Below are 12,563 nucleotides of genomic sequence, written 5' to 3'. Positions count from 1 at the left end.
AAATATTATTGCCAGCTATAAATTGTAAAATTGAGTAACAGAATTTCTTAAAATTTTTTTCATAGTAAACATGACAAAATAGGTTGTTCTCCGTAAACCCTGTCATCTTACTATGTTACATAAAGCAGCAGAGATTAGGAAATTAGATTGCACTTGAAAAGTAGTGTTTGAACTTAATCTTTCCATTATCCAAAATAAACTTGAGTCTGCATGACCCAGGCGCTGTGATGGTTCTTTCTGAAGCCATAGCAGTCTGCTCAGTAGCAAGTGTAGGGAATACTATGCAAATGCACATTAACACTATTCACTGAAAACAGAATGGGATGTGAATAGGTTTTTGTAATTCATAGCCCTGACAATTAAATTTTTTGGCAACTAAGTGAAGGTAACCTGGTTTACAAAAGAGAAGCAAAATTTCACAGTATTTTGAGTTTGTAAATTGCATGAAGGTGCAAATTGTGACCTGCCAGGTGACTTGTTGGCACAATAATGGCATTTTGCCTTTACTTCAGGAAAAAAGTTGTGTAGGTTGCTGGGAAAGCTAGCCCAAGTTCAAAACCTCTATGTCTGTCTTTGTTCCTATGAGCAGCTGCTGTAGGTAGGCAGTGTTTAAAGGAGGCCCTGAAATTTGGATCTGGCTGTTACCATTGGAACTCAGCCTTACTGATGAAAGCAAGCTTTGAGCAGATGAATTCCTGTGAATTTGTGTGACTTTTCCCTGAAAATGGCTATGTTTAGTAATGTTTGAGGCTGATACCTTGCAGAAAGATGGTTAAAACTGAAGTAATATAGATTTGTACAAGTACTGTGAGCAGGTTGCAATTCTCCAAAGGTAGATAAATATTTAAACATTTTTTGTACATTATGTAAATAATCTAGACTAAAATTTCAAAGTGAATTTAAGCATAGTCTAGGTTTCCACAAAGGTTTCCAGATACTGCCTCTCTGTACAGATGGGAAGTTCTTCTGAGCAGAGTGTGCCCTCTTGTAATATTTTGCATGGCTCCAAGTGGGCAAACAGCACTTGCAAAAGGAGGAAAATACTGATTGATGCCTATCAATTAACTGCTAATGAAATTATGACTTGACTGGCATGGCACTCATTTGTGCCAGGGAGAGAGTTCTAGCAAAACTCTTGGAAATGAGATCAAACCTATGGTGATAAATTCCAATGCTGCAGACTGATGACTGATGCTCATTTGAAGAAGTCCATTTATTAGTGGTAGTAAAATTTCAGGTAATGATGTGCTGATGTCCTAGGAAACACTTGAAAACAGACTTGTGAAACTGCCAGATGACACAGATCTAACACTTACTCTAGATAGTGTTTAATATACATGCATGTATCTTGAGTCGAAGTACATGTTCTGCATTATTCTAAAAATTTTTTTGTTCTCTTCTGCAGTCACAAATTCTGTAAATATTTCATTCAAAATAACATTGTGCTTTTTCAAGGCTATGAAATAGAGTGGCTTGATTAAAACCAAAACCACTCTTGCTTTATATTTAAACCTCAAAGTAAATATCCAAGTGCATAACTTGTGTTGGTAGAAAATCTTTTCTGTACTGTTGTCATTTAGCTGCAAAGCATTTTTTATTCAGTGTTCTAGCTTTAAGCTGAGCAGTTTGAGTGGCTTCTTTTTGCTTTTTCACGTGGCAGCGTGTTGCAATAGTGCTTAACGTTTAAACGAAATACAGCCTTATCTTTAGGGATATTGCTGTAAATTTAAATCAAGTGTTTTGCTCTAAGTTGCTTAATGCATGGTATAATTAACATGAATATTCATTTTCCACCTGTATCAGTAGCAGCAGCTCAGTCTTTACCTACAGCCAAAATGTGTTACCTGAATTGGAACTGATGAGCTTCCCTGTGTGTATCTTCAGGAGCAATACACAGTCAAATGGACTCCCTAAGTGACTCGTGGGTTCGACTGAAACACAGCAGAGATTGGTTATACACATCCTCCTACTCATTTGCTGAGTCTGATTTTGATCTCTCAAGATCCCTTGGAGTTCATACTTTGATTGAAAATGCTGTCAGTTTTGTAAGTGGAGATGTGGGAAACTCCCCAGGCTTTAAGGAACCAGAGGAAAGTATGTCCACCAGTCCACAAGCATCAATAATTGCAATGGAGCAGCAGCAGTTGAGGGCTGAGGTAAATTTCATTTTAACAACTCTTCTTACTCTTCTTATATTATGCTCATTATAGGATTTTTTAAAAAAATTTATCTATTTTTTCTAAATTCTATCTATTGAAGACATTTTTCTTTCTTTTCTGTTAAGTATCTTAACTGGAACTGGGAACTTCATGTAAATAAACTCTAAAACAAAACCAAAAGTATTCCCTTCTTAAAAAAATGTGCCGAGGAGGAAACAGTGACCCCATTCATCCTTGCTTACAGTTCAGTATGATCCAGTTTCAATTTCTAAGAGTACTAGCTACTTATTTAATATTGTCTTTTGCCTGCCTTTATTTTTAGCTTCGTCTGGAAGCACTTCATCAGATTTTAGTGCTTCTGTCAGGTATGGAGGAGAAAGGCTGTGTACCATTAATGGGAAGTCGCCAAGTACCAGGATTTCAGTCTTCTTCACTGCTTACTTCTGTTAGACTCCAGTTTCTTGCTGGCTGCTTTGGTCTGGGCACTGTGGTACATGCAGGGGCCAAAGGAGAGAGTGTAAGATTGCATCACTACCAGGTGTGTACTTCAGCAGTTTTTGCTGTTTAAATAACCCAGTGATAAAAATCTCTCAGTTCTCAAAATATCTCTTTGTTTGTCTGGCCCAGGATGGTATCAGAGCAGCGAAGAGGAGTATTCAGATTGAAATCCAGGTGGCTGTGCACAAAATTTACCAGCAATTATCTGCTACATTAGAAAGAGCTCTGCAAGCTAATAAGCATCACATAGGTAAGCAAAGAGCAGATTTCCAAACCAGGTGTTCTCTAACATACAGTACAACAGATCGTATGTTTACCAAGGCAGACTTCAATATTAGTGACCAGGATTCACTGAATATCTATCTACTTTTTGTAAAAGAATATTTCACCCAGTTATGCTTACCTTAGAGAGAAGATTCTGGTTTGAGATTTAGCCTCAGAACATTTATATCACAAACTAGATCTGTGTGCTCTTCCTTGGACAGTTTTGACACAGAGTTACAGTGAGTTAGAGGAATGCAGTGGTTTATCAGAAAGACTACCTTAAAGTGTCTGACAAGACTCACTCTTTCTTTGATAATTTAATTAAATTGTATTTTGAAATAATCTGCTGTTCTTCTGTCTTGGTGTTGTTACTCTGAACATCCTATTAATTAAAAACAACTGTATTTTAATTTTAGAAGCACAACAGCGTCTTCTGTTGGTGACAGTCTTTGCTCTCAGTGTACACTATCAGCCCGTTGATGTCTCCTTGGCCATTTCCACTGGGCTGCTGAATGTGCTGTCCCAGCTGTGCGGCACAGACACCATGTTAGGACAGCCCCTGCAGCTGCTGCCCAAAACTGGGATTTCTCAGCTCAGCACAGCTTTGAAAGTAGCCAGCACGAGACTACTGCAGATCCTGGCTATCACCACAGGGTGAGTGTCCCTTGCTTTTGAGAAACTTCATCACTGAGCTTATCAGCACCCCTGAAAAATTTTGTGTAAGCTTTCATTAGGACAATAAATGTTGCTCAGGAGTACATAAGTGAAAGAGAAGTGGGGGAAAGAGTAGTCACATTATTCATAGGAAAGATGCAAATAAGACGAACAAGTATTTTTCAGTTGCGAGTGTGTGGACCTGAATAGTCACAACTTTGTGGTTTGTAAACACCATATTCTGGTAATCCCCACTTCGCTACGTCAGTTTTGTATGTAAGTGTGTTCATTTGATGTGATGAGACTTTCTGTTGCTGTATAAACGTCATTTGTAAAAGCAATACTAATAATGTTCCTCAGAGCCTGACATTGTGCTTCTTTCCCTAATATGAAATAGTTTTCTGAGGAATAGTCATCTCTGCTAGACTGTGGGACAGCATGGAAAGTCCTTGCAATACTTAAGTATTTAGTCTTACTCAGTAAAGAAAACAGCAGTGGAGAAAGTATTTTCTAGTTGAAGTTTGATATATACGGTACATGCATCTTCCTTTCAGTGTATGTACAATATGTTGCATTTACCTGCCAGATCTATTATGTGAAAAAGCCCAATAATCCTACACCAAAAGAACCCCCCCAAACCCATAGAAACAGCACCCCATCTTTAGAAATTGCATTGGAATTATGATTAATTAACAAAGTTATTCTTTTTACTTAGAAAGTACTGAAAACGTATCCTTTGACTCCAAAGATTAGACAGTTTTAATGCGTTTAAAAATAGGGTTAAAATAGTAAGAAAAATCAAAGCCTATGGTGGAGGATGGGGAAGAGTAACTTGCTACAATTATTGTTCCTTGGATCAGCTCTCAAATACTGCTACTTCTTTGTGTGTGTGTACAGAACCTATGCTGATAAACTGAGCCCAAAGGTGGTGCAATCTTTGCTGGATTTATTATGCAGCCAGCTGAAGAACTTGTTATCACAAGCTGGTGTGATGCTGATGGCTTCCTTTGGAGAAGGGGAAGGTGAGGAAGGTGAAGTGGAATCAAAAAAGGCAGATTCAAATGGTGATAATGAGAAGAGAGACTTCAGAGGTAATTATCCTGCGTAATTTCTGTTGCAATTCTAAAATACCACAAAACATAATAGAAGAAACCACTGAATGCTGAGGTCCTTATCCACTCTATTGTGTGTTTGTTTTTGTCGGGTCATTTTTAACTCTGTAAATTAGATTAAAGTCATCAAATGATTTTGTGCTCAGTTTAGAATTATATAGAATCAATGCACAAAGCTGCAAGGATAGGAGCAGGCTGAGAATAAGAATTACTTCATTGGGTTTGGAATTAGGAAGAGAATACAGTTTTCCTTGAAAAATGAGTTGGTGGCGGTAGAGTTTTTCATAAATGTGGTCATAGGAATTTAAATACCTCAATTCCAAACCACAAATAAATATGGCTTTATTCAGGAAATTGTTGTATTTGCTTTGTATTACGCAGTTTTGCAGTCTGAGTGGATGGCAGGAGAGTGACGCTACCGTGTCTTATGAAAAAATCTGCAACAAAAGATTTTCTGAAATACTGGTATCCTCACATAGCTTGCAGTCCCTTAATGAGCATTTTGAATTTCTGTGGAAATTGAGTTTGAAGAATTTTTAATTGTAGCCTGGTTTTAAGTGTACATATGTTTTTGTTTGTGCTTTTAACTGTCTTCACTTACAAATAATGCAATGGCTAATGAACTAATAAGATAATCAGGAATCAGAATAGGAATCAGAATATGAGCTCTTCCCACAGAGGTCTCCCTCCCTTACCTTGACCCACAAAAGTTTAATGTTATTTTCTCTCTCTGTCTTGCTGAGGAGCAAGAGTGAGAGCACAGCTCGGTGGGCACCCACCAGCCAGCCAAAGTTAACAGCCAGCCACCATGTAATAACTGATCATTGTGCTTTTACCTGCAGAACAGGACTTCTAGTCAAATTGTAATATTAAGGTTGTAATGAAAACTTTTGGTTTAACTTCCTAGCTGCCCTCCGAAAGCAGCATGCAGCAGAATTGCACCTGGGAGATTTTCTTGTTTTCCTGCGTAGAGTTGTGTCTTCAAAAGCAATTCAGTCCAAGATGGCATCTCCAAAGTGGACAGAAGTCCTTCTTAACATTGCTTCCCAGAAGTGTTGCTCAGGTATGATCGTGTCAAAATGTGCTCCATGGTTACTTTGCATTTGTGTAGTGCAGTTACAAAAATTAAGCCCTGTTAGAACATGTATTACATAGTGAATGTTCATAGTGAACGGTTCAAACTAACTGCAGTACACGTGTGCAGGGATTGCACTCTGGGGCACTGGGGGCATGGAGCCAGGGGCAGGCCTGAAGCAGAAGTAATGTTAAGATTATTGACACATTGTTCCATCTTCAGGAGTTCCATTGGTTGGCAATCTGAGGACTAGACTGCTCGCACTTCACGTACTAGAAGCTGTGTTACCTGCTTGTGAATCTGGTGTTGAAGATGACCAAATGGCTCAGGTCTCTATAAACTTTTACACCTTCAAAAAGTCTTTTAAAGTTATAAATGTTTCATAGGTTTGTTCAAAATCCAAATCAAGTGAGGCTCAGTGTAGTTATTTTTTAATCTAAGAGCACTAAATATCTTGATGTTTATACTTACAAAGCAAAGTAAAACAATATAATGTTACTGTTGTCCTCATGTTGGAGTTATAATGATCTGAATTCTGTCCCAATGCGCCAGGTTGTTGAACGATTGTTCTCACTTCTGTCTGACTGCATGTGGGAGACTCCGATAGCCCAGGCCAAACATGCAATTCAAATAAAGGAGAAAGAGCAAGAAATGAAGCTCCAGGTAACAATGCTTGTACTTTGTCACATGACTGAATGCAGCTGAATTACATTTACCACAGATGTTTTGTCCTATTTCTGGTAGAAGCAAGGAGAGTCTGAGGATGAAGACGAGAATCTTCCCATCCAGGAAGTGTCCTTTGATCCTGAGAAAGCTCAGTGCTGCATAGTGGAGAATGGGCAGATTCTAACTCATGGAAGTGGAGGCAAAGGATATGGTTTAGCATCCACTGGAGTTACTTCTGGGTGTTACCAGTGGAAGGTAGGTTGCATAAATAGGAATTTCTTACCTTCTCTTACATTGTTTTGGAAATGTGCTATGATTTATTAACAGCAGCTGCCTGTGCTTTTCGTTTACGACAAGATTCTTGAGTAAATTGCAGTGTTCCATGTAGTGTTGGGCTCCATGATCTTAAGGATCTTCTCCAACTTAAATAATTCTGTGATTTTCAATCCAAAGGGAAGAGTTTGTGGCTGCTTTGAATGCTGGAATTTTGAGTATTTCAACACACAGGCTGGAGACTGTGAATGTGTGTTGTGTATTTCTAGAGGTAATGGTACTTGTCCCTAAGGTCCATAATCAGCATGCATGTGCAGTTTTGCAAAACCTACCTACTGAATTACATAGATTTAGGATTTTCTTTTTGTAGAAAAGCATTTCACAAAGACACATTGGCCTGACTACAAGAACAGTGTTTAATACATCATTTGGAGTGATTTTTTAATGGTTTTACCATATAAACTTACTATTTTTCTTATTAAAAGCTTCTGTGAAAAACAGTTGAGTAGACATACATATATATAAGGAAGATTTTAATTTCTTTGTTGTGTAAAAGTCTATATTCCTGATTTTTTTTTCCCTGGGTGTGTGTTTTGCCTGCTAGTTCTACATTGTGAAGGAGAACCGAGGCAATGAAGGCACTTGTGTGGGAGTGTCTCGCTGGCCAGTGCATGACTTCAACCATCGCACTACCTCAGATATGTGGCTCTACAGAGCCTACAGTGGCAACCTCTATCATAATGGAGAGCAGACTTTGACTCTATCAAGCTTTACCCAAGGAGATTTCATCACATGTGTGTTAGATATGGAAGCAAGAACTATTTCCTTTGGTAAAAATGGAGAGGTATTTAACATCAGTTGGTTTTTTGGTGTTTTTTTTTGTAATGATAATACGGCGTGGATAAGCATTAGAGTTAAAACGTGGCAGTTTCAGTACTTAGATGATTTATAATACAGACATATCTTCTTTATGTTTCATGTTTTTGCTTGTTGAGGTGTTCTAAGATTGAAGGAGTTTTGTTCTATTTCTTCGCCAGGAGCCCAAACTAGCTTTTGAAGATGTGGATGCAGCTGAGTTATACCCTTGTGTTATGTTCTATAGCAGTAACCCAGGAGAGAAGGTAACTTAAAATTTGTTTGTCTGTGTAGGCATATTGGTTTTGGCTGGGATGAAGTCAGTATTTATCATAGCAGCCTGTATGGTGCTGCTTTGAATTACTGACCAAAACAGTGTTGGTCATACACAGTGTTTTAACTACTGTAACATATTGTAAATTTAAGATGTATTTTATTGTTTAGAATAAATTTAAAGACTTAGTGTTCTACACAAAAATTCTATTCCCCAGAAACCAAGGAGAATGTAGTATTAGGATTTCTAGATAGTCTTGTGTGAGAAACCATGAAATTTTGGCGTCGTTGAATCTGAAGGATGGAGGTTTTGCTCAGTGTTAAGGTGGATTTCCTAGGGGTTCCAGGGGGAAAAAAAAGACAATGCTAGTAACTATTTCTATTCAGCAGGAGACTCCTGTATTTATAAGAGCTTATTCAGGTATGTTGAGAAGATAACTTGTAAATTGTTCTCTTCAAACACTTAGGTGAAGATCTGTGATATGCAGATGCGTGGGACACCAAGAGATTTGCTGCCTGGTGACCCCATCTGCAGTCCTGTTGCTGCAGTGCTGGCAGAAGCCACGATCCAGCTCATTCGCATCCTGCATCGCACAGACCGCTGGACGCACTGCATTAATAAAAAAATGATGGAAAGACTGAATAAAATCAAAACATGTCTTAAGGAAGCAGGTCAAAAACTGAAGAAAAGTCGCTCTGTTCAAAGCCGAGAAGAGAACGAGGTGAGAGAGGAGAAAGAAAATAAAGAGGAGGAGAAAAGCAAGCACAGCCGGCATGGCCTGGCAGAGCTTTCAGAGCTGCAGCTGAAGATGCTCTGTGTGGAGGTGTGGCCTGTTCTAGCAGTCATTGGTGGAGTGGATGCCGGGCTCAGAGTTGGAGGTCGATGTGTCCACAAGCAAACAGGCCGTCATGCCACCCTGCTGGGAGTGGTGAAGGAGGGCAGTACCTCTGCCAAGGTCCAGTGGGATGAAGCAGAGATTACAATCAGGTATGCCCATTTCCTATGCTTTTCACAGTCTAGTAGTAGTGGTTTGTGGCTGGAAATCTTCAGAAGTAACATATACTTTATATTAGAGTCATGTTGATCAATTACTTTAAGTTTAGACTTCAGTGGTATTGAAATTAATGCTTCCTTGAAGTAGTGTTCATTCATTTTCCCATCTGCCTTAGAGAGCTCAAGGCTGGAAAAGGAGATGCTCCTTTTTCCACCTGTCTTGCAGAGATGCATTCAGAGGGGAAGCGCCTGGAAGGAAACTGAAATGAAGCTTCTCTGAGATTTTTGCTGCTCTCATAGGAATTGCCTGTGTTTTTGTGTGGAAAGGAGTTGATTAACTTAATTTCTTGAACTCCTTCAGCCTATAGCTGAGGAAGTCTTTTGAAGAAGTTGAACAGTGATTTTTTTTTTTCCTACCAGTTACAATTATGTTCTGAAATAGCAAAGGTCACTTTACTCTTACAGCTGTTGAAGCATTATGTCTGTTTTGTCTTTGCAAAGGCTGTTGTCACTTTAACTAAATATACTGAAGTGCAATTGATTTAGTTCCAGATACAAATTCTTTCAAGTATGCCCATGTGACAGTATAGCCTTAAAGTAAGAATGCCCTTAAAACAATTCAAAGCTTTATTTGAGTGAAGTGGAACAGCACTTGAACATAGGCAAGCTTTTGGTAAAGCATTTAATTAGGTTCATTTTATACCTTCTGAATTAAAACCAGCCTAAAGCTTGCTTTTATTTTTAGGTATATGTTTACATTGTAAGATGTGAAAACTTTTTGGGATAATAAAAGGAAGATTTAAAAGTCATTTATCTGCTGGATATTTGGAAAATACAAGGTGTATGGAAATACAGGCTGGTGAATTTTTGTCTTGTTTCAAGTGAAAATTAGTCAAGTGTAACAGTCCTAGATAGTACCAGCAAATATCACTGAATATAGATGGACAGATACATAAATGTGTGTGTTAGGTTTTCTGACCCGTGCTTTTTAAAGGTCACTGTCCTCGCCAGGTGATCTGTCCTGACACACCAGAGACAGAATTGTCCTGAGATATCAGTAGTGTGCTCCTGGTGATGAGTAGCTGAGGTCAATCAAAGCTTTTCCTTAATGTTTAAAGAGTTTTCTTTATAAGCTTTTAAACCTGTTCAGATTCAGGTATGATGATATTTACCTTAAGGTAATTTTTCCTACTAAAAGTCTGTTACATATTTCTAGTAAATAGTATATCCAGAGCCTGTGTCAGCACAGAATGGATAGCTTCTATGGGGCTTCTGTATTTCAGTGCTTGTTGTTGAAAACCTGTGTATGCTTTGTTGCATTTGCTTTGAAACCATATCTCCTTGTTTTCTGATCATAACCTCATTTTCCCCTATTTTCATTTAATTTTTAGAATTGATTTGTTTTATTAAGTATATTTTACATCTTATTTGCCTACATTATTTCCTGTACTTTCCTCCTGTCTCTCCCTCACTTGCTTTTTCCTGTGTCATTCTGATCTTTATTAAAGCTTCCCAACTTTTTGGTCGCCTAGTGATACTCCATTGTATAATCTGGAGCCCTGTGAACCACTGCCTTTTGATGTTGCAAGATTTCGTGGGCTGACAGCTACTGTGTTGCTGGACCTTACCTATCTGACTGGCATTCATGAAGATACAGGAAAGCAAAGTACCAAGAGACACGAGAAAAAACACAGACATGAATCTGAAGATAAAGGGGAGATGGACCAGAAAATGGAGGGTGATGTTGGATCAGATACACGATTAGGCCAAAGTGCTGATGATAACAAAGGACACAGTGCTACAACCTCTAAGTCGGAAAATGAAATTGTTTCCTTTTCTTTAGAACCATCAACACTAGGTATGGAATCCCAACACCAACCCGTTGAGGGAAGAAAAAAGAATCATGAACACACCCCAAGAAGTCACGATATAGTGCAGTCAGAAATTCGAGCTGTACAGCTGTCTTACCTTTACCTTGGTGCTATGAAGTCACTTAGTGTTCTTCTTAGTTGTAGTAAGTATGCTGAGCTGCTGTTAATACCCAAAGTACTGGCAGAAAATGGTCACAACTCTGACTGTGCCAGTTCCCCAGTGGTTCACGAGGACGTGGAGATGCGAGCTGCGCTGCAGTTCCTGATGCGGCACATGGTGAAACGGGCGGTCATGCGCTCGCCCATCAAGAGAGCGCTGGGGCTGGCAGACCTGGAGCGGGCACAAGCCATGATCTACAAATTAGTGGTTCATGGGCTGCTGGAGGACCAGTTTGGTGGCAGACTTAAACAAGGTACCTTTTCAAAATTAGTATAAAATTACTAGTAACAATGATGATACAATTAACGTAGTCTTGTCATTTTGTAGTTGTTATAATTCAGGGGAATCTTAATTGGACAGAGAAATTTTGCAAAGCTCTGTTTACTGTTTTAAAGATATTATACTGACATTTTGCCTTTTTTCTAATTCCTTATTTTAATAAAAAGTGAATGCATATTAATCAGAAATAAAAGTTTTTAGTATGTCTCTAGTACTTCTAAAATCAAGCAGTACTGTATATACTTCTCAGGAGGATTTGCACTTCCAAACCAACAAACAAAAGCCTTAAAAATGCCACTCATATAGCTGAGTTAAAAATAGCTTTATAGTTAATCATCTCTATTTCTATATCTAAGACCTTTTCCCCTTTTGCCTGTTTTGATAGTAATCGTAGCTATTACAACCGTAAATCTGAATATCATAAAGTCTGGCATAAGTGGTTTGTTTTTTATTTACCTTGTATCGCTGTGAGAACAGTAAGAGCTCCTGGTGTGATTTCTGTACACAAGTCCGTGAGTTAGTGGCAGAATTTGCACACCCCTTTCTTTCTCTGGGGTGAATTCTAAATAACAGTAGTTGTTTTTGAAAGTTAAAAGTTTAGCCATGACTACTATTTTGATCTACACAATTATATGAATGTTGCTGTAACATCCTTTTTTCTCTTGCAGAAGTGGAGCAACAAGTAGAAGAAGGTGACCAGTCTCAGCAAGCCCAAACACCAGTTACAACCAGCCCTTCTGCTTCTAGCACAACGTCTTTCATGAGCAGTTCTCTGGAGGATACCACCACTGCTACTACTCCAGTAACTGATACAGAAACAGTTCCAGCTTCAGAATCACCTGGTGTTATGCCTCTCAGTCTGCTGAGGTAAAATACCCTATCAGCATATATGATTCTGCGGGTATAGGGAGCCAGGTGTCTGGTTTATATAGAATACATGTCTTTAGCTGCCTAAGCCTTTGAAAATGCTGTCAAGACCTGCCTCTGAAGAGGACACAGTTTAATGGTACTTTGTCTTGCAGGTTTTCAGTTTTTTATTTGAAAGCTGTTAAGCTTTTGCTATACACTGTATCTAAATGTAATACCTGAATTCTTTAAGGAGAAAATTCTCTCCTCAAGTTGTCCTTCAGTTTTCATGTTTATTTGGTACATGAGTTTAAATTATAGATCTATGAGTTCAGAGTTAAAATTATAAATCTCTGAAATTCTAGATTTTTCATGAATGTTCATTTGGTTCTCAAACTAGAATAGATCTTAGTTGGCAGGTAACATCCTGTAAGCTAAGATGTTGTTTCAACTTACCCGTACATACTGAAAGGGAAGATAAACTACTGAATTTGCAGAGGCAATTTGTGGTGTTAAAGGAAATCTGCTTTACTTTGCATAGAATCCTTTTCTACGTTTATTAATTCTCAGAGGTTTTGCAGATA

The 12,563-nt window shown here is 38.4% G+C and overlaps 1 protein-coding gene across 13 annotated transcripts in view; it reads left to right on the top strand.

Moving 5' to 3' along the window:
* HERC1 (HECT and RLD domain containing E3 ubiquitin protein ligase family member 1) overlaps positions 1 to 12,563 on the top strand; it is a 101,840-nt gene that overhangs the window by 59,577 nt on the left and 29,700 nt on the right. For 11 of the 13 annotated variants that reach the window (XM_069026134.1, XM_069026136.1, XM_069026133.1 and 8 more), the window contains exons 26-39: positions 1,885 to 2,156; positions 2,482 to 2,697; positions 2,787 to 2,907; positions 3,338 to 3,575; positions 4,473 to 4,666; positions 5,595 to 5,750; positions 5,985 to 6,091; positions 6,315 to 6,425; positions 6,507 to 6,683; positions 7,306 to 7,545; positions 7,739 to 7,822; positions 8,297 to 8,817; positions 10,332 to 11,107; positions 11,802 to 12,000. In XM_069026134.1, coding sequence (XP_068882235.1) covers positions 1,885 to 2,156; positions 2,482 to 2,697; positions 2,787 to 2,907; positions 3,338 to 3,575; positions 4,473 to 4,666; positions 5,595 to 5,750; positions 5,985 to 6,091; positions 6,315 to 6,425; positions 6,507 to 6,683; positions 7,306 to 7,545; positions 7,739 to 7,822; positions 8,297 to 8,817; positions 10,332 to 11,107; positions 11,802 to 12,000 — 3,412 coding nt within the window. The remainder of the gene's footprint in view (positions 1 to 1,884; positions 2,157 to 2,481; positions 2,698 to 2,786; positions 2,908 to 3,337; positions 3,576 to 4,472; positions 4,667 to 5,594; positions 5,751 to 5,984; positions 6,092 to 6,314; positions 6,426 to 6,506; positions 6,684 to 7,305; positions 7,546 to 7,738; positions 7,823 to 8,296; positions 8,818 to 10,331; positions 11,108 to 11,801; positions 12,001 to 12,563) is intronic. The other 2 variants (XM_069026138.1, XM_069026142.1) reach the window with 2 other exon arrangements.

Source organism: Aphelocoma coerulescens, chromosome 10, assembly GCF_041296385.1.
Source record: "Aphelocoma coerulescens isolate FSJ_1873_10779 chromosome 10, UR_Acoe_1.0, whole genome shotgun sequence".
NCBI lineage: Eukaryota > Metazoa > Chordata > Aves > Passeriformes > Corvidae > Aphelocoma > Aphelocoma coerulescens.
Note: the sequence above shows the minus strand (reverse complement) of the source record. Positions and strands in the feature narration are given on the sequence as shown.